Source organism: Protopterus annectens, chromosome 7.part0 (genome assembly GCF_019279795.1).
Source record: "Protopterus annectens isolate FY-2018-M chromosome 7.part0, PAN1.0, whole genome shotgun sequence".
NCBI lineage: Eukaryota > Metazoa > Chordata > Ceratodontiformes > Protopteridae > Protopterus > Protopterus annectens.
In genome coordinates, this window is record NC_056739.1 from 373,522,629 (window position 1) to 373,547,301 (window position 24,673).

Below are 24,673 nucleotides of genomic sequence, written 5' to 3' on the forward strand. Positions count from 1 at the left end.
TGAGCAAATGCACAGTAAGATTTGCTCATTGCACATTCGACATTATGAGGCAGATTGCACTATAGTGGGGATCGGGAAATAGTTCCTTTCCCCACTGTAGTGCAATCTCAGAGTTAGAATAATAAAGTTGGGGGGTTGTGGGGGGTGCAGGGGGGCTTGCCTCCCTGTTTTACACTTTGTTTTTTTTTCTTCGACATTAATGTCGAAAAACATGGACTTAGAGAAAGCATATGACAGGATGCCTAGAGAGGAGTTATAGTACTGTATGAGGAAGTCGGGAGTGGCAGAGAAGTATGTAAGAGTGGTACGGGATATGTACGAGGGTAGTGTGACATTGGTGAGGACTGCTGTGGGAGTGACAGATACGTTTAAGGTGGAGGTGGGATTACATCAAGGATCAGCTCTGAGCCCTTTCTTATTTGCAGTGGTGATGGACAGGTTGACAGATGAGATCAGACAGGAGGCCCCGTGGACTATGATGTTTGCAGATGACATTGTGATATGTAGTGAGAGTAGGGACCAGGTTGAGGAGACCCTGGAGAGGTGGAGATATGCTTTAGAGAGGAGAGGAATGAAGGTCAGCAGGGCTAAAACAGAATATATGTGTGTAAATAAGAGGGAGGGTAGAGGAATGGTGAGGATGCAGGGAGTAGAGTTGGTAAAGGTGGATGAGTTTAAGTACTTGGGATCAACAGTTCAGAGTAATGGTGAGTGTGGAAGAGAGGTGAAGAAGAGAGTACAGGCAGGGTAGAATGGGTGGAGAAGAGTGTCAGGATTGATTTGTGACAGACGGGTACCAGTAAGAGTAAAAGGGAAGGTCTACAAGAGGGTAGTGAGACCAGCTATGTTATATGGGTTGAAGACGGTGGCATTGACAAAAAGGCAGGAGTAAGAGCTGGATGTGGCAGAGTTAAAGATGTTAAGATTTGCACTGGGTGTGACTAGGATGGACAGGATTAGGAATCAGTATATTAGAGGGTCAGCTCAGGTTGGAAAGTTTGGAGACAAAGCAAGAGAGGCGAGATTGCATTGGTTTGGACATGTGCTGAGGAGGGATGCTGGGTATATTGGGGAAAGGATGCTAAGGATGGAGCTGCCAGGTAAGTGGAAAAAAGGAAGGCCTAAGATAAGGTTTATGGATGTGGTGAGAGAGGACATGCAGGCGGTTGGTGTGAAAGAGCATGATGCATAGGACAGGAAGAAATGGAAACAGATGATCCGCTGTGGCGACCCCTAACGAGAACAGCCAAAAGAAGATGATGATGATGATGATTAATGCCAAAAAACAGCAAATCTGCTTTTTGATTTGCTGTTTTTCGAACATTAAGGACTGTCAACATTTACAGTTTTGTGGTTTCAAGTTGCTCATATGAGCACTTGAACCACTGTGATTCACACTTTTAAAGGTAAACCTGCATAGGACATATTACTTATGCCCTGTATTCTTTTAATAAGGAACCTCTGCGGATGTTCCAATTGTTGGATATGCCTGGTTAGGTACATACCAAAGGGGGCATTGTACTCAATGATAGGTCTGATGAATGCCGAATACAGTGGAACAATGACTTCCTTGGACATAGATGCCATACCTTTGTTTATAAGTTGTTCAACATAGAATGATTTCCTCACCACTGTAGACACGGGATGATCAAAGGCTAGATTACTGTCTGTGTGTGTCCCTAAGTCCCTGACTACTGGGTGAACTCTAAGAGGTGTGTTGTCAATATGATATTTACCAGGGATGGATGACTTTCCAAAGGATACTATTATGCATTTCTTGGCATTTAGTAAAGTTTAGTTTTTGTTTGATATTTCATTATCTCCACTCCCATTTTGCTCCCACTCTCTCTTTAATCTTTATCATTAAACCTCTACAGGCAGCCGTTCTGCCTTATCAATCTTATTGTGAACTGCTGGACAATATTTCAAACTTATTTACATAGTTTTTCAGGTGCTCTATCCATTAGGTCAGTCTTTTAAATTTGTTGACCTCTGCTACATATTAATTTGGAATATTGTTGAGCTTATATCTAGCTGGCCTGGAGGTTTTTCTTGTTCTCTTTAATTCTGAACTTTGTGATAAGATGCTGATGGTCTAAGCCATGGTCAGCACTCTTTTTTGACCATCTAAAGCTTTTCCATCACTAACTGCATAGTATATAGTCAATCCAATTGTGATACTGACCATCCGGTAATATCCATGTGTAAAGTCACCTCTTGGGTTGTTGAAAAAAGGGTCTTTGCTATGACCAGTGAACTATCCTGGCAGAATTCTACTAGTCTATGTCCATATCCCACTTCATTTTGTATTACACAGCCAGACTTGACCATTATTCCTACTGGACTTTGACTACCACCTATAACATTGCAATAATGTATAATAAAAACCCAACTGATGTATCAGCATGCACAGCAGCCAATCCATCCAACCCCCCCCCCCCCAAAGCACTTCAAATGAAGAGCAAAAAAAAGATAGGACTTCAGTTGACTGTTGAAAGTAAATTGAAACATCAGGTTCTATGGCAAAAAATCCATACCCCCCCCCAGCTCTTTAAGGGAATAGAAAAAAAAACTGAACTGCCTTTCTCTATCAGCATTTCAGTGCATACAAATGCAGCAGAAACTCTCAGATTGTGCCCTGTAGCACTTTACACCTGAAACAGTTGCCCCCTTCACCCCACCCTTGCTATGCTGCTCTTCCCAGGTGCCATGCTGTCACATCATATGTAGTCAGTGATGTACAAAAACACACTTTTTCAAGTATCCATAATGTTACCATCAAATGATATAATCAAATGAAATGTATGATGTAAGATATGAAAACCAGAAAAGTCACTCTTAAATGTAGAATGGAATAAAAGTACTGCCCATTTGGTGAGGACCTGTCAACAGCCAGCTGTGCCCCTACTGGACACAGTATATTGGCCGTTTGGGCAGTTTTTCCATCCCTTTCAACTTTCTGGTTTAAACGTCCACGTTTGCACTTGTTTCCCACCTTTCCTGTAACTAGTCTAGTCTAGATACAGATTTGTTGTATCCAGGATTGTTTCTAAGCTTCTGAGCCCCCCAAGCCTTTCTGTGTTGGAGGGAAGTCTTCTAGTTTATCACTGGGAGTGGTAAGCACTAGGTAGCCTATCTACCACAGTAGGAGTGGTTTCTGACCCAGAAATTATAGTTTATTGGCCTTTTGGGCAGTTTTTCCATCCCTTTCAAATTTCTGGCTTAAAAGTCCATGTTTGCTTGGGTTTATGCTTGTTTAAGCTTTGCTCAACGGCACCACACTGAGGTAAACTATTACTGGTGCTAGAAAGTTTGCTCTTCAGTTTTTCACTTAGATCTTGCTAGTTTTTTCTCTCTTGCATTTCAAATAGCCTAATCGCTTTGCCCATCAAAAGTTTTTTGTAGGAATTATTATAGGACACCTAAGTGACATCGGCACTAGTCGTTCTTCATTGAAATAGCTCCAGTGCTTAGTAGTTATGACCACCCCTTCTGGCATGATTAAAGGGCAGTTCCCTGTGCTTTTTCCTATTAACCTGGTGTACTTGGGCATTCTGAGGCAGTGTAGCAACTGCCTCTTGTACACAGATAACCCTCTACTCTTAACTCCCAAAACTCAGACTTGTGAGAGATGCACTTATATCACCAAAGTGGAAGCAATGCACTCTCCAGCCAAGACTGGACTAGCTGGTCTAGAGGAGAAGGTTAACACCTGCACCACATCCCATAGAAAACATAGCCCTCCAAAACACCCACTATCACAGCTCTCACATAAAAACAAAAACCACACACCCACCTTCACAGAGGCTCTCAACAGAAATTTACCCAAACAGCAGAGACTTCCAAGACAGAAATGCACTCGACCACCACAGCACAGCACAAACCACAGGACACATAGCTCAAGTCCACAGTGTGCCCCTCAACCTAAGCCACTAAGGCTAAATATTCTTGCCCAATACACTAATCATAGATGACTCAATAGTGAGGCACACAGATGTCCCACTCACTAGGTTGAATAAGGGGAAAGTAACAGTCAGCTGTCTATCAAGTGCCAGAATCTGACACATAACACACGCACTCAGGACACTCCACAATAAGTACAAGTATGACTCTGTTATTGTCCATGTGGGTATGAATGACCTGAAACACACCTCCCTGGGCTACATGAAAAGAGACATGGTGGAGCTCTCGGATTATGTGACCCAGGTAGGTATGACACTAGCTACCCCTGAGCAGTATCCTGCCATCACCCAGAATGATACCGCAGTACAAACAGAAAATTATTGACTTCAACAATTGGCTAAGTTTTTGGTGTCATTCTAAGGGGATCCAGTATCTGTCTGCTTGGGATGACATGATTGACAGACCTCGATGCTTTGCCAGCGATGGCCTGCATCTGTCACCCCTGGGTTTTCAGGTAATGGCTAAGGATCTTGCCACCCCTATAGTGCCTTTTTAGGCGGTGTTCCAAAGACCAAATTACCACCTTAACAGCTATAAATAAATGCAATCTGAGGGTCATGCTGCTCAATGCTAGAAGTCTAAATCTCAAGATGCATTCACTCGAAGCACTCCTCAAAATGGAGAACATCGATATTTGTGCTGTAACGGAGACCTGGTTTAAAGCGACAGAAAGCACTCCTGCGCTACCAGGCTATAACTCATTCCACATCTTTCAGCTCTGAAACATGGACCGAAGCTTCAAAGGCAGTGGTGTCTCCATATTCATAAAGGATATGCACACCTCCAGACTAGTAGCCCAACATAAAGCATCTGAGATACTTCAGGTACAACTAACATTGGGTAAGATTGCAATCCAGGTCATAGCCTGCTATTGGTCTCCAATCATGTCCCTTGACTCTCACTCCACGTTCTTAAGCACCGTGAAATCTATCAAGTTCCAATCCAACACTCTCATACTAGAAGACTTCAACTACCCCTCCATCAAGAAAACTACTTAAGCACCAATACATTGGCCCAGCACTTCCTGGAATTCATCAATTCCAGTGCCCTTGACTAGCTCATTCTGACCCCCGCTAGAGGAAGCGTCACCCTTGACCTGGTTATTACTAACATGGGTGACCATTGCTCTACACCAGTAGTCAATCCCTCCCTGGTCAGATCCGACCATAAACTAATCACCTTGGAAATTTACATCCCACTCACACCCCACTGCCCACAAAGGAAACCACATTGAATAACTTTTCCAAAGCTGACTTTGGACTCTTAAAAACAGAGTTGTCTAACTTTACAGCACCCATGCCAATGGAAAATAGCTGCATGACTGCCGAATCATACACCAGTGCGCTGTACGAACATGTACATGGAACTAGCCATACCCAACATAACCAGGATGCTCTCCTCCAAAAAAAAAGGAAGCCAATCTGGTGGTCCCTAGCCATTAATAAATTCTACAACAGAAGGAAGAAACTGTTGCAGAAAAAGGTGACATCCCAAGACTGGAAAAACTCCCTTATTAACCTCAACAAAAAGTTGAGATCCCTCATCAAATCCTCTAAAGCCAGCTATGAAGACAAAATCGCAGCAGAGACTAAAAGCAATCACAAAACCTTCTATAGTTATATCAAGAACCTCCACGCAATACCCAGATTTCCTCTGAGTTACTGCACAATGGTACCTCCTATAATGAGCCAACAGATATTGCCAACATACTGGCCAACAGATTCAGTGCCAACTTTACCCCATTCTCCACCCCTCAAGGACCAATCACAATACTGGAAGAATGCCAGGCAACCAGCATTACTGCAGCACAGGTTAAAGCTGTATTGTCCAAGGCCAAGAATACAGCTTCCATGAGACCCAATAATATCCCTGGCTGTGTTCTACATGAACTACAAAGCAAACTTGCACTACATCTGTGTGCCCTATTCAGTTACAGCCTCACCTCAGGCTTTGTCCCTACCAAATGGCACACTGCTGCAGTCATCCCTGTCCATAAAGAGGTAACAACTTCAGACCCTGGGAACTATTGCCCCATTAGCCTGATGAGTCTGATATGTAAAGCTATGGAGCGCATCATCATGGACTGATTAACAAAGATATAGGAAATCTCCAAACTCTGGACCCCACGCAGTTTGACTTTCTGAAAGGGAGATCATGCCTGCTCAACCTGGTTGACTTTGAGTCAGTCACCACAGCTGTGGATGAAGGTAAGGCAATGTATACAGCCTACCTCAAGCTGGCCAAGGCCTTTGATACCATTCCTCACTCAGGAATTATTGATAAGCTCACCAAACTAGGCATTAACCCCTATATCACCAGGTGGGTTGCAAATTGGATGACAGATAGAGCACACAGTGTGAAAGTAGCGAACTCCAAGTCCGACTGCCGACCAGTCACGAGTGGTGTCCCACAGGGATTGGTCCTGGGTCCTCTCCTGTTCGGCATCTAATTCTCAGAAGTCCAGGCCAACACAAAGGGACTCTGGCTGACCAAGTTCACAGATGACTACAATCTGGGAGCCATTATTAACTCCCCAAGTGATGCAGATATCCTACAGAAAAACCTCACTCTGACCAATGACTGATGTTGCAACCATGGCCTTAAGCTTAACACCAAAAATATGCCACCATCCCCTTTGGTAAAACCTCAGTTCCCACTAATTACCACATTGATGGGAGCCCACTGAACACTGAAGGCATTATAAGTGATCTGGGGACACATTGCCACTGTGGTCAGAAAGTCCTTCTATGTGGAACATCTCATTACCAAGGGTTTTGCATCCAGGAAGAAAGAGGTCATCTTCTCTCTCTACTCTTCCCACATTAGACCAGTCATCGAGTATAATGACCCATTTGGCATGTACCTCACTAGACACCTGCAACAGCTGGAGCGGCCATAGAAGTACCTCACGAAGAGGATCTTAGGCATTAATTACATGGCCTACACAGACAGACTCAAAAGACTCCAGCTATTCTCTGTCTAATATCACCTACTAAGAGGCGATCTCTGCTTGACTTACAAAGCCTTGTCTGACCCAACTCTGTTAGAAATGCTACAGCTAAAGAAATCCCAGTCCCACCGCACCACATGGTCCAGAGACCTCATCCTCATTACCACAATCAACAGAACATGCTGGAGGAACAGGTTCCTCACCCAGAGACTGCCCATGCCCTGGAATAGACTTCCCATACATGTCAAGCAGAGCATCTTGCTTTCCCTCTTCAAGAAAACTCTTGATGAGTGGATGGGTAATAGAAAGTTCACCCCGGGGATCACTACAGTGGCTCTGCTTAATAGAGCAGTGGGAACTAACATCGGGTGGCATGATGCCAGGGCAGTTCTATGGGCTAGGCTTGTAAAGGCTCAAGGGCCATTAGCCTATTTTACACCTATGAACCTATAAGTAGTTTGGTTGTGGGGAACCAAATGTACAATAAATACTGTCCAATGCAGCATACTGGATGATACACTAAAATGGGGTAAGTGTGAATGAACTGGTTGTATTATGCAGAAAACCAGAGGCAAAAAGTGTAAAATATGTGTTTCATGGATTCTTTACCTGTACAGCTGTACAACTATCACAACTACTTGCCTTTTATTTTTGAGACTTGCTCATATAGCAAATTTTCACCATAGAAACAAACTGGAGGCATTTTCAATAAAGAAAAAGATTTTGTGCACTAATACCATTTCCATGATTTATTAATATAATAAACATTGGTCTTTTATATCAGAATGTGACAGTTTGTTTTCTGTAATGCACAACTAAGATGTATTGAGTTACCTTTTACTGTCTGCCTCCTTTTTTTAAATTTCTCCAAATCTTTTTGGTTTCCTAATACAATGACAGGAATGGACCCCATTCCTAAGTCAAAGTATGATTAAAGTTCTTGAAATTAGTATTGTTTCAATCTTTGATGTCAGTCAGAAGTGCTCTTTGCAGCACCCGCAGTGTGCCCAGTAATGACTCCTTCTGCAATTCGTACGGGGTTACATGGATTGGTAACATATCTAAATATGATTGTAAATTATTTTTTATAAGATCCGTTGTGCCTTCTACTATTGGAACTGCCTGTGTATCTTTCTTTCACATTGCTCTTGTTTCTGCCTGCAGATCCTAGTATTTTATGACTTTGTGTTTCTCTGTATGCAAGACACTATAGTCACTTGGTGTGGCGATTTCAATGATCAGTGCTACTTTTGTGTTCTTTTCTTGGACCACTATATCTGGTTTTCTAGCATCTATTTTTTGAACTGTTGGTAATGGGTGAACCCATGTGATATAAACTTCATCATTTTTTATGACGCGTTGTGGTTCATGTTTCCAGTGTTTTTCAGCCACTTCAATACCATAATGTTTGCACAATCCCAGTGCAACAGTCTCGCCACATTATTATGCCTTTCAGTATACAGTCCTTCTGCCATTAATGTGTCTCAGCCAGCAACAAGGTGTGTGACTGTTTCCAATCCAGTTTTACAAAACCTACATTTGTCTGTTTTTCCCACATGTTCAATGGACTTTGTAAACCAGTGTGTACGTAGCCCACTATTTTGGCAATATTAACCTTTCATTTTTTCGTTTGAATTCACCTCTCCTTAACCATTCCTGCGTTCATTCTTGATCAACATGAGGCTCTTCCAGTTTTCTATACTTGCAGCTATATTTATGTTTTTTCCACATTTCTTGCCTTCTCATCTGGTCCTTCACCTTATATTCTTTCTTTTGTTTTTTAGCACATTCAGTTGTTGCCTGGTTGTTATCTACTTCTGGTTTGATTTCCATTCCTGCTTGATGTCGATATGCTTCTGCTAAATTACACAGAGAAGTCATCTTAGATTTATTCTCCTCATGTTTCATAACTTTCACTACATTTGGATCTTGTGAGGTCAGTAAATATGTATGGAGTCCCACAATTGCAGATCTATACATGTAATCAATTTCAAGGAGGCTCATCCCTCCTTTGGAACAGAGAATATATAATCTTGGTATACACTGATTTTTATAAATCATTTGGTGAGCATGAAGCATCCTTCTTGTTTTAATATCTAATCTATCCAACACTTTTTGGGGCCAGTCAATCACTCCAAAACTATAAGGACAGGAAGAGCAAATAGATTTATGGCTTGGATCTTGTTCTTAGATGTCTGTGCTGTTCTTAGGATTAATTTAAGCCTTCTAAAGTATTCCTTACTGATTTTTATTCACATTTGTTCATGTTTTGTTGCTGATCCATCATCACTTCCCAAGTATTTATACACTCCCTCTTGCTCAAGTTCTTTTATATCACATTCTTGTCCCAAACTGATGTTTTCCTGGTGCTGCAGTTTTCCTTTTGTAAAGGTTGCTTTTGCACATTTATCAAGACCAAATGACAGTCTATCATCTGAAAAAGTTTTGACCACCTGCAGCTGTGCTTTCAGTTTCTCATCTGATGAGCTATACAGTTTTAAATCATCAACAAAGAAAAGATGAGAAGTTATTAGACTTTGTTGTTTTCTAGGAGCCAAATTGTAGCCATGGCCTAAGCTGTTAAGTAAACAGCTTAATGGATTAATGGCAAGGCAGAATAGCAGCAGTGACAGAGAGTCACCCTGGAATATCCCCTTTTTTTATCCCTGGGATAATAAACAGTCCTTTTTCATGGCTTAATTGCAAAATGGTCTGCCATTGTTTCATGGTTACTGTAATGTAGTCAATCAGTGTAGGGTGTATCTTACACATTTTTAAGCACTCTTTTATCCATGAATTTGGGATACTATCAAATGCTTTTTTTGTAGTCAATCCATGCCATACTTAGATTCTTCCCCTTTTTACAGTTCTCCGCTCTAAATTTATTTAACAACAAATGATCCTTTGTTCCATATGACTTTCTTTTATTGCCCTTTTGTTCTACTGCCATAATTGAGTTTTCATCTAAATGACTAAAAACTCTGTCGGCATCAGTTCCCATGTATAGTTTATACGTCATCAGAAGGCAAGTTATTGGTCTACAATTTTTACGGTAGCTTGCAGGTTCACTCTTAAGTAAGAGCATTGTTTTGCCTGTTGTTAGCCAGTGTGGTTTCTGTTCAGGGTGCGCATATAAATAGTTCTTATTCATTGCTAAATCTTCATGCAAAAAAGTTAATACTTTTAACCAAAAGTTAGGTACTGTATCTGGGCCTGGGGTTTTCCAGTTAAGAGGCTTTTCTTAACTTTGTTTCAATCTCTCTGGCTGTTATTTCATCCCATTTTATATCCTGTACCTTTAAACTTCTTATTCTTTCTTTTACTTCTTCTATCCATTTAGCATCTTTGTTAGGTTCCACAGGATCTTCATAGCTACTTCTCCAAAATGTATCTACTTCCACTTTTTTTGGTGGTCTTTCAATTCCTTTTACCTTATTTCCCAGTTCTCTATAAAACTTTTTTGGGTCATCAATAAATTGCTTTTTTGTACTTTTCCCTTATATTTATCTGTGTATCTTCGACATGTTTCCTTCTGTGTTGAGATTTTTATCTTGTTATTTGTAATAGTGCATAATCTGGGTCTATTCAATACTGCACATTGCTTTTATCACATCTATCTTTCTTAGTATTTTTGTTGATCTGTTCCATCTTGTATAATCTTCTAACAGTGATACTTCTTGTCTTAATTGCATTATAATTTTCTCTATTCGATACTTCCATACATTCAATTTCTCCCCCTCCTTTCCCTCACTACCCTGTGATCTTGTGGTATAACTTTATCAGTTATTAATTTAGCAGCACAGTAGTATATCCTGTTTACTTCTGTTATATCACATGGATCTCTATGGACAGTCCTAATTATTGCATTCATTTGTTTTATCAGACTTTTTACTTTTTGGGTTTTATTGACCTTCTGCAGCCTATTTCTCTCATTGATCTTAATATATATATCCATGTCCATTAAATCAAGCAACTCTTCTCTTAGCTCACTTTCTTCCAAGGTGAGGGCACATCCCTTGTTTTCTGTTTCCTGCAGGCATTCTATAGAAGTTTCTATAGCATCTTCCTGTGGCACATTCTCTTCAATTTCATCCTGTGTCATTTGTTGCTCTGTCATATTGGAACTCACTTGCCTATCACTCCTCAACACTGACTGCATCAAAGTTCCCACAGTTTCCTGTTCCTTTCCTTGCTGTCTAGCTTCAAGTGAACATTTATACTGGTTTCCTGTGGAAGGCTCCAAAATATCTTGATATTTAATCAAAAGCGCTTATCGTTTGTTAAGAAAGGGACGTTTTTTGCTCTGCTTTTAACTTGTTTGCATTAAATTTGTTTCAAGATAGCTTTTCGTCTATGGACTTCTTTTGAGATACACCTGCTTTTCCACAGAACGTCAGCCTTGGTGAATCTACTGTCGTTGTTTTGCTGTTGTTGTTTTTTAGGCAGTTCACCGTAGCAGTGTGGGAATCTATTTTTTGCAAAATATCTTGATATGGCACCTGACCAATTGCTTCCTGTTCCACTGGTTTCCCCTTAATCTGGATAGCCATTGCTGTATCCTGTTGTGGTGCTTTCTGAATTTGATTTTCTGCACTGAGTCTTTCACTTTGCAGGTACTCCATAACCTCAGTTTCTATTTCTTTAACTTCTCCATTACTAATCTCCTTTTCTACTTTTCCTCTTTGTCTTCCTATTTTTGTATTGTAAAGTTTTCCATGTCCGGATTCCTTTGCCTGTATTTCTCTTCAAATTTCTTTGGTGCTGCTCTTTTTGTATTGGTTAGTTTTGCTTTCTCCTTTGCATAAATATTACACCATATTAAATCTGTTTTCCTTTCCCATGTCCATATTTCTTCTTCACATGTCTCCTGATCTTCCTGCTTTTCCTTGTTCTGGGGACTCACTCCATCATGCTGTGATGTAGTCTGTGTTAGACCTCCTACATTAAATCCTTCACTTCGCAGGCACTCCATAACTTCATCTTCTATTTCTTTAACTTCTGCTTTACTAATCTTCTTTTCCACATTGCATCTTTATGATATATTTTTTTTTATTGAGACATTTTCCATATCTGGATGCCTTTGCTTGTATTTCTCTTTGAATATCTTTGAGACTGCCTTCTCTATATTAGTTAACTTGGCCTTCTCCTTTGCATAAATATTGCACCATATCAAATCTCTTTTTCTTTCCCATGTCCATATTTCTTTTTTATATTTTTCAAATATCTCTAGGTTTTGTTGTTTATGTTTTCGCACTTCCTCAGATGCTTCTTTTTCCAAAGAGTTCAAAGTTTCTTGATCTATATATTGTTTTTTTCAAAAATCTGTTACATTAATGAATACAAATTTTTATTTGACACTTATGACAGTTTTTCCTGCGGAAGTATTTTTCTTTCCTCCAGTTTCTCTCTTAATCATTTTATATATCTTATGTCTGGAAATTTTGGGCTTATTACATAATAGTAACAATACATAATTTCTTTTTTATCCTCAATAGTCGACTCTATCATCTTTATGGCTCTTCTTTGGCCAATCAATTTTTGTGATTTTTGTGGACTGCTACTTCCTTCTACAACAAGGGGGCCATCCTCCCCCTGGGCCTGGCCTAGCCCCATTGTAGGAATGTTTCCATATTTTGAGGATTCTACACTGTCATTTTTTTTCCAGCCCCGGCACCAGTGCGCCTACCAGGATTGGGCACTTTTTTATCCTGAGTCTTGTGCACCCAGGTATCTTTTTTTTGGTTTTGACTTACTTCTGTCCATGATATATGTTATATAAATACAGTCTATATGTCAGTGTCACCTTGATGAGATTTAGTAAAAAACAGGGTCCACCTCGCGAAGGTACTCACCAAGACTTGAGAATGAATTCAGTTTCAGCACTACTACTCTCCTTTACTTGCTGAATTTTCATCTCTGCATTAGGATTCTGCCTGCCCGTGTGGGTTTCCCTATGTTTGATCAAGATACCTCATTTCAGTTAAAGATTTCCCAAAATCTCAGCTCCAAAAACTGTAAACAAAAACTGTAGAAAAAACAAAACAGATTTTTTTTTTTTGCAGGAGGTAGCCCCCATTGTGCCCCCTCGCACTCATCAAAATTATATACAAGTTCACAGTCACATCATAGTGAAGGAAAAGACACCCCCCAAAAATGCACCAGCAGCTTGTACAGTGCAACACACTGCAGTCAAGTGAGGTGTGACATATGTCTTTCAGCAAAAAGAATGATGATCAGAAAAGCCTCACTGCTCCCAGTGGGTATAGTAGTCTATTTACTTAAATTTTATTTACTAGATTAATCATATTGGATTAATGGTTATTAATGGAGGACCTATGGCGTTACATACAAAGGTGTTAAACAGACTGTACATTACCATTCAGTAGCATGCTGGAAGATTTTCTGCCTAAATAATTAAATAATTGCTATTAAAGTTTTGGTACTAAGAATAGTCACAGTGCTGAGTTGTGATTTTCCTAGAATCACTAAACATCTGTTGATAACTCACATCAGCCATAAACCAATATGTTATTTTTGACCACATCTGTTAGTAAGCAATACCTTCTGTAATACTAAACATGCGCAGATCAAGTCTGGTGAGAAAAATAAATACATGCACTGCTTTTGGGTTTGTATGATGCAGACTGAGATGTTGCCATATAAAAGCACTTCATAGCACAAAAGTGAAACACTAGGCTATTTATATTTAACAAGACTGAGGATGCTTTATCTGTTTACATTCAGACTGTGCCAGCGTGTGTCACTAGGAAATGCTTGCAATGACTGCTTTTTATATTCACATCGACCTTAACAATTTACACTTTAATATGGCTGCAGCATTGGTAGTTAATCAAAACTGTTATCTCCTTTATTCAGGATGAACAAATTGCAAAGGAAAAATCATCTTACACTATTGTGGGTGGGTGCTGTGCATTAGCAGTTATTCACTTCCACAGAAAACTATATGTAGCAAATGCTGGTGACAGCAGGTAAGCAAACAGTCTTGCAGTTCTTGAAGTTTTTTTTCCATATAGCCCACTAGCTGAAATAGATACATAAGTTAGCATTTGCAATCATAAGCAACAGAAAACTTCAGCATCTGTGACAAGTTTAAGATGGATACTCCTCCCCCTTTTTTTTACAGTCTAACAGGTACTGTTTAAGGATGGTATATTCCCTATAAGCCAATCAACTAAAAATCAAATTGACACCACACCGCTTGTTACATTGAACAGAAAGCATGATATCTTAACATAATATATTTAAATGGAGAATTCTTATTTCATAGTTGTGTATTCAGTTACTTATTTTCTGCCTCAGTAAATTTGTTAAGAACTTTTTTTTTTCAAAACAACCAGTAAGTCAAATTCGTATTTAAACTGTTAATAACTACAATTCTTTGTGAATCAGTATGATAAGTGTTTCTAAAAGATATGGTTCTTCTTGAAATTATTGTATCACTTCATACGTTACATGTATAATGTTATCTTTCATTCCAGAGCTATTATACTTCGAAACAGAGAAATCATTCCCATGTCCAATGAATTTACTCCTGAAACAGAAAGGCAGAGACTGCAGTATTTAGTAAGATTATTTTATTTTTCTCATAGTTGACCTGCAGGTATTTATTTCCAATGATATGATCAACCACAAAAGTGACATTTATTGCAAAAATAACTAAAATTTCTGATTACTAATGTTTTGTTTGAGCAAAAATCCACATCTGTTTAATCACTGTAAATTGTAAAAAAAGCATTGCAAGCTGAATTTTTAGGTGCTTTTAGACAATACGTGTATACAAAAGAAACCTAAATACATGGTAGACCTGTTAATAATGACCCCAACCTTAGGTTACTTTGACTATCCACTCAATCAGTGTATTTATACTGTCTTTTAAGTGGAAGTATTACCTGTCTAAAAGCATACAAGAACCTTCTGTACAGTGTTATACATGGGCAGAGATACTGTGTGTGTTTATAAACTAGCCAACGTAGCATCATTATACCCCATCTAGGTAAGTTAATTTGCAAAGACTTGCCCATCAGCAAATATGAAGTAATTGTTCAGAATCATTCCAAAGCAGGCTTTTCATAATGTTTCTGCAGTGTCCTAGATCACCTGGTATGTTCCTCTTAAAAAGGATCACACTGTGAGCACAACATTTGTCAATATATTTATCAGTAAGTTGTTTCTGAGTAAGGTCAAGCTGAGCTGGTACAACTTTACCTTTTTGTATTGCATGCTGCCACACATCCTACCTTGGGTTTAATAGTATGGTTTATTTGTGAGTACAGCAGCTATGCAATTATTATCTCCCTGGGAAGAGATTGTGATAACGCAAAAGCTCAAATAGTTGCAAAAACCTATGTTGGTCCAAGAAAAGGTATTTCATCACATTTGTGTTCCATGTCTGTTGAATTAATTACTATTAAAAATTAAAGAACTAGTTAAAGGTGTAAAGAAAGGATCTATATCAGCATTTCGAAAATGTAATAGTTCGAATCACTAAATATCGAACTGCAATGATCGAACTATTAAATTTCGAATGCCGATATAAAAAAAAAGCATCCCCGCTACTTAAATATATCAACTCAGGGAATGCACTACATTGAAGTAAATGGAAATCTCCCCTTACAGAGATTTCCATTTACCCGTTCGATGTTCTGCACTTTTGGTATTCTCGAGGTGACAATATCATATTCAATATTGTCAGCGTTCGAGATGCTGATACAGACCCGTAAAGAAATACCATAAAAGCTAACCAATAAAATTCACCTGTTGAATTTTTTAGGAGTTCTAAATACTGAATTAAAGTGTGTGATAAATGGATAAAGCAAAACTGGTTCACATGATTATTTAGGTTCTGCAGCAGATTTAATAATGTAAAAATCAAGTCAGAGATGACTTGAACTTGAAAGCTATCAGATTAGGTCAAGGACGTTCATTTGATTGCCATGTCTAATCCAACCTTGTCTTATAACATCAGCGTCAAGCTCCTCATGGTAATCTTAAAATTCTCCTCCATGGTTAAGTTCTAAAAAACTGAAATAGGAAAAAGCTTTCCCAATTTGACCTTTCATAACTCAGCATTTCTGACCTAACAGTCGTATCCACCAACCTGTTTCTCTCAACATTTGGTCTGTGATAGGTATAACACTTGCCAAATGGTTGGCAAATTTATATAAAATATGAACTACAGATGATCCAAGATGCAGAATTCCCTTGAGTAATGCATTCCTAGAAGAAGAAAACAAACTTTTCATGCAAATATTAGTGCATAAAGCAAAAGCAATGAGAAATGTTAAGTTTGGATCACAGACGTCCATACTGTTTGGCTTCTGAAGAAATTAATAAACAGAGCATAAAATAATAGACAACATACTCCACAATAGTTACTGCTGCTGAGCTCATGCGATAATCATGCAGGATAACATTGACAAAGAAACCAAGAGAATTTTTTATCCGTATGTCAGCATTAGGATTATAGATCATTATGCTTTTACTGTGCAAGAAAAGTTATGAATAAAGCAATTCAGTTTTCATAATAAAATGTGTTCCATAAGAAACGAATCTTGTAAAAAAGATCACATCACACAATCAAAACAGCTGCAGTGTGCATTAAAATGCATGTTCTACCTCATCAATGAAATGTTCACAGTAGTAACTATGTAGTTATAAAGAAATTAATTTGAATACTGTGCTTCAAAAAGAAAATTTTACTTGCCATGACAGCACTCTATCTCTGTCTAATATACCACATATCTGTTTTTTCTCTCACTTCATATTGCAATTTATATATTATATCAACTTACCTTTAGTTTGTCTAAACTGGCTAACATTTCTCTAAATATTATGTCACTGTCATACACGTTGTATCAGTTCTTAACCAATGCTTTCACATTATGTCTAACTTGGTATAATTATTTAAACTGTAGATGTTTTTGTATTATTTTTGAAGCTTGTAAAATTATTGATCATAAAATGATTGTGTAATACTTTGGAGCTTTTCTCACCAAGCCTGTGCTGAAAATGGTACATACTCAGTAGGACTTTCCTGGCAATCAAATTCAATCAATCAATAAATACATAAATAAATAAAGATATTTCTTTTCTATAGAGCATTATTAACACAAAAGTTTCAACAGCAAAATACATATTATGATTTGCTTCTAACTATAGCTGTAATATTTTAAAACAGACAAGGGAAGGGTTACTACAATGTGAAAATATAGCCTGCTTTGATAGACATCTGTGTGAGGAGACAACAAAGGACCTATGTGTAAAAATTTCCATTTATTAAAGCATGAGATTTCATTACATGACAAATTATCTTTTTTCCCACGGTATAGCAACCTTGATTACATTTGTAAGGGAGTTCAGGGAGAGAAAAAAATTAATGCTTTAGTGTATGCTGGGGATCTACCCCCCCCCCCCCTCATCCAGGGAAACAGCATTTTCATAATGATTGTATAAATCCCATTTCATAGTGTTTTAAAAAAATGGTATTCTGACTGCTTTCATCCATGCTGGCACTGTCTTTAGTCTAGCTCACTACAGTTCCCTCTAAAATAAATGCTTCTGTAAAAAATGTAGTTTCAGTGCACAGTTATCTGGTACACTTAGCTAACATTCTATTTTGGGCACTTTCACATGACTAAATTCATAAGTTATATTATTATTACATCATTGCATTTGGATTTTTTGTTTGAGTTCTGATTCTGAATTACAAGTCAGAGGCTAAACATGTATATTTCAGTTTTATATAGCATAACAAAGTTAACAGAGTATTGTGAGGCTCAAAGAATCCCTTAAAATACATGGTGCAACTACAGGATCCAGCATACAATAGGAGTATGTCAAATTCTTGAAAAGTATATGTCTGATGAAACTAATTATTTTGTCTTCTGTCTTGTAAAAGGTAAGCATGTGATAGAGAAATACTTGCTTGTGCCATGTTGCACTAACATTTAAAGATATGCATTATAAATTCCTTATATTTACCACTGTGCTAGTAAAACTGTAACATTATTTAATGCAATAAAAAAACTTTCAGTCAAGTATGTACTCAACAGATTTCATCTTTATTCTTAATTCTGCCTTATTTTGGCAGCTGTTGGCACTTCCTTTCATATTTGCTTTACAGTAGATTTGTGTGTGCATCTCTGTGCAAGATTCTATGAAAGAGTCCATTTTAAAATGGAATAACAGTATATATATGTTTTACTACAATTTTTTAATAAGTTAATATAAAAAGTTAAATGTAATATACCTGTTGCATTCTAGGGCAAGTTAAAGCCAGAACTTCTTGGAAATGAGTTTACTGCTCTTGAATTTCCCAGAAGGATCCAACACAAAGAAGTGGGCAAAAAAATGCTATATAGGGACCATTCCATGATGGGCTGGTAAGTTGCTTGACTCCTGATACTCAAAACGCTACTGCAATGTAAGAAAGCTCTTGTGGATGCTGAATGTTGCCTTTCAGTGCTAACGAGTGCCTCAAAATGATAACATGAGAAAGAGCGAAAAAGTAGTAGAATATGAACAATTAGAACAATCATGATGTCCTGGCACTTTGTAATATGACATATATAAGAACCTAAAATGTTTGCAAAGAAGTAAATCACAGATTAAGGGCAGAATACATTTTGCCCTTATATTAATTCCATCTAAATCAAGTTTAATATATTTGCATACAGTATGGCATGTGAGCCAAATATGTATAGCTTCAACACATTCAATAGTAGCATAAACAACATGTGAAGCACATTGCTATATTTTGTATTGCATGTCGCCTGAAAACAATTTGGTGTCTCATTTCTCATTGCCGAAATTCCAAACTACAAATTTCTTCTACAAAATGTATGTAAAATCATATACCCAATATGAAATGAAACAGATATATACTGAGATGTATATTCAAATGAAACACATCAATAGTTATGACATGTGAACTAGAAGATATTTCTAGTTTCTTGTCCTTATTAAGCAGCCTTCAGGTCATTTAAAAATATTTATTTTTATTGCTGTTTAGAACATGCCCAGTGTCCATGTCCACACCCCTTACCTTTACTCATTGCTTCTTACATGCAATATTGACCTGCAATTAATGATTCATGCAGAATCGCTGTGCCACTCCAGTAATCTAGCGTCACAGTTTCATAGCCACATTATTGGGTGTGAAATTGAAGATGGAGGAGAAAATCATTTTTAGCTGTCATATTTGAAGACAAGGTCTATGAAACAAATGGCAAAAATGATATATGAAGTTCAAAACTTAAAAAACGTAACATTTAAACATGAATGATAATTATAAAGTGTGTATTTATGCAGGGAAGCTTCATCAAGCAAAATTGTCTAATTATTATATGAATTTTGGCCTTGTACTTCCTTTCAGGTAAGCCTTGATTTTTCACTAAGAGAAAACATTGCCTGAATTCAAAGGTTGCACAGCCTGAGACCTGGCGTAGTTGGTGGGGTATACAGAGGCACTGAGGTAGCCCAGAGGGAAAGTTCCCATAAAGAAAACACTTAATAACTTCTTTCTTTAATTTGCTTCCATTTAGTCTTGCTTTTTAGTCTAGTTGTATATTTAATACCATGATGTAGCGACATATTCTGAGGCTTTGTACTGACTTTATAGTTGTATCGTGTGTGTTTGATTTTGTGCACTGATCTCCATATTTAAGCATTGCACAGAAGTCACATTTTGTGGTATGACTGATTAATTGTTATAGTGATGCATATAACATAGCTTTAGGAGTTAAATTATGTTTTAGATTGTTTCTCACTTTAATTTCTCCAAGTCGTCTGGGTTTCCAATACCATGATGAGAATGAAACCCATTTCTAAGTCAAAGTATGATTAAAGTTCATAAAATTAGTATTGTTTCAATCTTTGATGTCAGCCAAAAGTGCTCTTCACAGCACCCACAATGTGCCTAGAACTGACTCCTTCTGCAACTCATATGGAGTTACATGTATTGGTAACATATCTAAATATGACTGTAAATTCTTGTTTATAAGGACCATTATTGATTCTACTATTAGAATTGATTGGGTATTCTTCTTACATATTGCCCTTATTTCTCTCTGTAAATCCTGGTATTTTATGACTTTGTGTCTCTGTGTACATAAGACACTGTAGTCACTGGATGTAGCAATTTCAGTGATCAGTGCTACTTTTGCCTTCTTTTCATGGACTACTATGTCTGTTTTTCTCACATCTGCTTTTTGAACTGTTTGCAGTAGGTGATCCCGCATGATATAAACTTCATCATTTTCTATAATGCTTTGTGGCTCATGTTTCCAGTGTTTCTCAGCTACTTCAATATTATAATGTTTGCACAATCCCCATTGCAACAGTCTTGCCACACTATTATGCCTTTCTATATACAGGCCTTCTACCATTAGCATAACAAGATGTGCGACTGTTTCCAATTCAGTTTTACAAAACCTGCATTTGTCTGTTTTACCCACATGTTCAGTGGACTGTGTAAACCAATGTGTGTATAGTCCACTATCCTGGGCCACCATCATTAACTTTTCTTTTTTTGGTTTAAATTCACCTCTCCTTAACCATTGCTGCATTCAGTCCTGATCGACATAAGGTTGTTCCAATAATTTTCTGTACTTGCAACCATATTTATACATTTTCCACATTTCTTTCCATCTCATCTGATCCCTCATCTTATAGTCTTTCTTTTCTTTTTTTGACACATTCAGTTGCTGCCTGATTTTTATCTACTTCTGGTTTGATATCCATTCCTGCTTGATGCCGATATGCTACTGCTAAACTAATACTCCTCATGTTTTAAAACTTTCACTATGTTTGGATCTTGTGAGGTCAGCAGATATTTATGCAATCCTATGATTGCAGATCTACACATGTATTCAATCTTGACAACGCCCATACCTCCTTCAAAACGGGGAATATATAATGTTGATATACACTGATTTTTATAAATCATTTGATAAGCATGAACCATTTTTCTTTCTTATTTTCCTGTGCAAATGAACAAATACCTTTTGGGGCCAGTCAATCACTCCATAACTGTATGTTAGGACATGAAGAGCAAATTGGTTTAGAGCTTGGACTTTATTCCTAGAGGTCACAGCTACTTTCAATATTAATTTTAGTCTTCTAAGATATTTCTTACTAAGTTTTAATTCGAATATGTTCATGTTTTTGTCAATCCTTCATCAATTTCCAAATATTTATACATTCCCTCTTTCAAGTTCTTTTACATCACATTCATGTCCCAGACTGACATTTCCTTTGTGCTGCAGCTCTCCTGCTTTAAAGGTTGCTTTTGCACATTTATTAAGACCAAATGACATTCTTCTATCATCTGAGAAAGTTTTAACCACTGGTAGTTGTGCTTTCAGTTCATCATCTAACAAACTATACAGTTTTAAATCATCCACAAAAAAAAAGATGAGAAGTCTTTATACTTAGTTGTTTTCTGGGAGCTAAATTGTAGCCATGACCTAATCTATTAAGTAGACAGCAATGAGTTAAGGGCAAGACAAAAGAGCAGTGGTGACCTGGAACAAAAATTTGTGCTTTATCATGATTTAACTGCAAAGTGATCCGCTACTGTTATATGGTCACTGTAATATAATCGATCAGTGTAGGGTGTATCTTGTATATTTGTAAGCAATCTTTTATCCATGAATGTGGGATGCTGTCAAATGCTTTTTTGTAGTCTATCAATGCCATACTTGAATACTTCCCCTTTTTACAATTCTCCGTTATGACTTTATTTAGCAACAAATGATCCTTTTTTCCTTATGACTTTCTTTTGTTACCCTTTTGTTCAATTGCCTTGCCTGAGTTTTCTTCTCAAAGACTATAAACTCTGTCGGCATCAATTCCAGTATATAGTTTACACATCATCAGAAGGTAGGTTTGGTCTATAGTTTTAAGGATAGTCTGCAAGTTTGTTGTTAAGGAAGAGTATTGTTTTCCTGTTATTAACCAAGTTAGTGTCTGTTCATGGTGCAAATATAAATAGTTCATACTCATGGCTAAATCTTCATGTTAAGATGTTGATACTTTTAGCCAGACATTAGGTACTGCATCTTGGCCTGGGATTTTCCAATTAGGAGCTTTTCTTAACTTTGTTTCAATCTCTCTGGCTGTTATTTCATCTCATTTCATATCCTGTAATCTGAACTTCTTATTCTTTCTTTTACTTCTCTCCATTCAGCATCTTTGTTATGTTCCACAGGATCTTCATAGATATTTCTCCAAAATGTGTCTATTTCTTCTTTTTTGGTAGTGTTTCTATTCCTTCTGCCTTGTTTCCCAATTCTCTATAAAACAATTTTTGGGTCATCAATAAGCTGCATTTTGTACTTTTCCTTTATATTTATTGCATATCTTTTAAGTTTTTCTGCCTGTGCTATTTTTAGTTAATTATTTGCAATAGTGTACATTAGATCCTGATCTGTTCTAATATTGTGTGTTGTTTTTATCACGTCTCTCTTTGAGTATTTTTGTTGATCTGTTCCCTCTTCTGTATATTCTTCTAACAAGTGACACTACTTGTCTTAACTGCTTTATAGTTTTCTCTAGTCAGTACTTTCATGATGGTATTTGATTTCTCCCCTTCCTTTCCCGTGCTGCCCTTTGTTTTTGTGGTAAGACTTTATCTGATATTAATTTAGCTGCACAGTAATATATCCTGTTTACTTCTGTTACATTGCATGAATTTCTATGAACAGTCCTGATTACTGTCTTCATTTGTTTTATCAAACTTCTAACATTTTGGGTCTTATTGACTTTCTAATAGTCTATTTCTTTTATTGATCTTAATATGTCTATCCATCTCTATTAAATCAAGCAACTTTTCCCTTAGATCATTTTTGTCTAAACTGAGAACATATTCTTTGTTCCCCATTTTCTGTGGGCATTCTACAGAAAGTGCCAGAACATCTTCCTGTGTCACATTGTCTTCAGTGTTATCCTGTGTCATCCATTGCTCTTTCATATGGAAACTCACTGTCCTGTCACTCCACAATGCTGACTGCATCAAAGTTCTCACTGTTTCCTGTTCCGTCTCTTGCTGTGCAACTTCAACTGAGCATTTCTACTGGTTTCCTAGAAAAGGTTCCATAGTATCTTTATGTAGTAACTGATCAGATGTTTCCTGCTCCACTGGTTTCTCCTTAATTTGGGGATTCATTATTCTCTCCTGCTGTGATGTTAGCAGAGTTAGATCTGCTACACTAAATCCTTCACTTCGCAGGTACTCCATAACCTCATTTTCGATTTCTTTAACTTCTCCATCACTAATCCTCCTTTCTACTTTCCTTCTTTCTTTTCTTATTTTTTGTGTTGTAAACTTTTCCATGTCTGGATGCCTTTGCTTGTATTTATCTTCAAATATCTTTGGTTCTCCCCTTTTTATATTGATTAGTTTAGCTTTCTCCTTTGCATACATATTGCACCATAGTACATTTATTTTTTCTTTCCCATGTCCATATTTCTTTTTCAGATGTCCCCTACTCCTCCTGTTTCTCTTTATCCAGGGGACTCATTTTTCCATCATACTGTGATATAACCTATGTTAGACTTTCTACACTAATCCTTCACTTTGCAGGTATTCCATAACTTCAGCTTCTATTTTTTAACTTCTACTTTACTAATCTTCTGTTCTACATTCCCCCTTTGTCATCTTATTTTTCGTATTGTGAAATTTTCCATATTTGGGTACCTTTGCTTATATTTCTCATTGAATCTCTTTGGAGCTCCTTTTTTTGTACTGATTAATTTGGCTTTCTCTTTTGTACAAGTATTGCACCATATCAGATTTCTCTCTTTCCCATGTCCATATTTCTTTGTTTATACCTTTGAAAAATCTCTGGATTTTGCTCTTTGTATTTCTAAACTTCCTTACTCACTTCTTTTTCCAAATGGAGTAAGGTTTCTTGGTCTATATAATGTTTTTCATGAATCTGTTGTATTAATGGATGCAAATTTACATTTTAAGCTTTTGACAGTTTTTCATGTGCAAGTATTTTTCTTTCCTGTAATTTCTGTCTTAATCTTTTTTGTATATCGTCTGTCCAGAAATTCTGGACTTTTTGCATACCAGTAACAATACATAATTTCTTTCTTATCCTCAGTAGTCCCTGCTATCACCTTTATGGGTCCTTTTTGGTCTCGCACTTTTTGTGATTTCTGTGGACTACAAATTCCTTCTACAATAGGGGGGCCATCCTCCCCCTGAGCCTGGCCTAACCCCATTGTAGGAATGTTTCCATGTATTAAGGATTCAACAGTGTCATTTTTCCACTCCTGGCATCAATGCGCCTACAGGGATTGGGCTCTTTTTTATCCTGGGACTTGTGCACCCAGCTTTTTTTTTTATTTTTTTAACCTACTTCTGTCCATGATATATGCTTTACAAAATACAGTCTATATAGCAGAGTCATCTCTATGAGATTTTGTAAAAAAAAAAAAAAAAAAAAAAAACATGGTCCACCTCATGAAGGTATTCACTAGGACTTGAGGATGAATTCATTTCCAGCAATATTACTCTCCTTTGCTTTCCAATTTTATTATCTCTTCATTCGGACACAGATTGCACTGTGACTTTTGTAATGCATGTTAAAAAAATAATTAGTATTTTGTATATTTCTTATTTAGTTTTCAAATTTCTTTTTCCTTTTCAAATTTCTTTTTCATTGTCAGTTAATTGTTAAACTATTCATTTAAGTCATGCACACTCAAAACTGCATTGCTGTTTGTGCTGCT

The 24,673-nt window shown here is 37.3% G+C and overlaps 1 protein-coding gene across 1 annotated transcript in view; it reads left to right on the top strand.

Annotated features, from left to right (window-relative positions):
• The window catches only part of PPM1J (protein phosphatase, Mg2+/Mn2+ dependent 1J), a 463,759-nt gene that overhangs the window by 369,315 nt on the left and 69,771 nt on the right, over positions 1 to 24,673 (top strand). Inside the window, exons 4-6 of the mRNA XM_044076937.1 lie at positions 13,790 to 13,902; positions 14,413 to 14,497; positions 18,197 to 18,315. Coding sequence (XP_043932872.1) covers positions 13,790 to 13,902; positions 14,413 to 14,497; positions 18,197 to 18,315 — 317 coding nt within the window. The remainder of the gene's footprint in view (positions 1 to 13,789; positions 13,903 to 14,412; positions 14,498 to 18,196; positions 18,316 to 24,673) is intronic.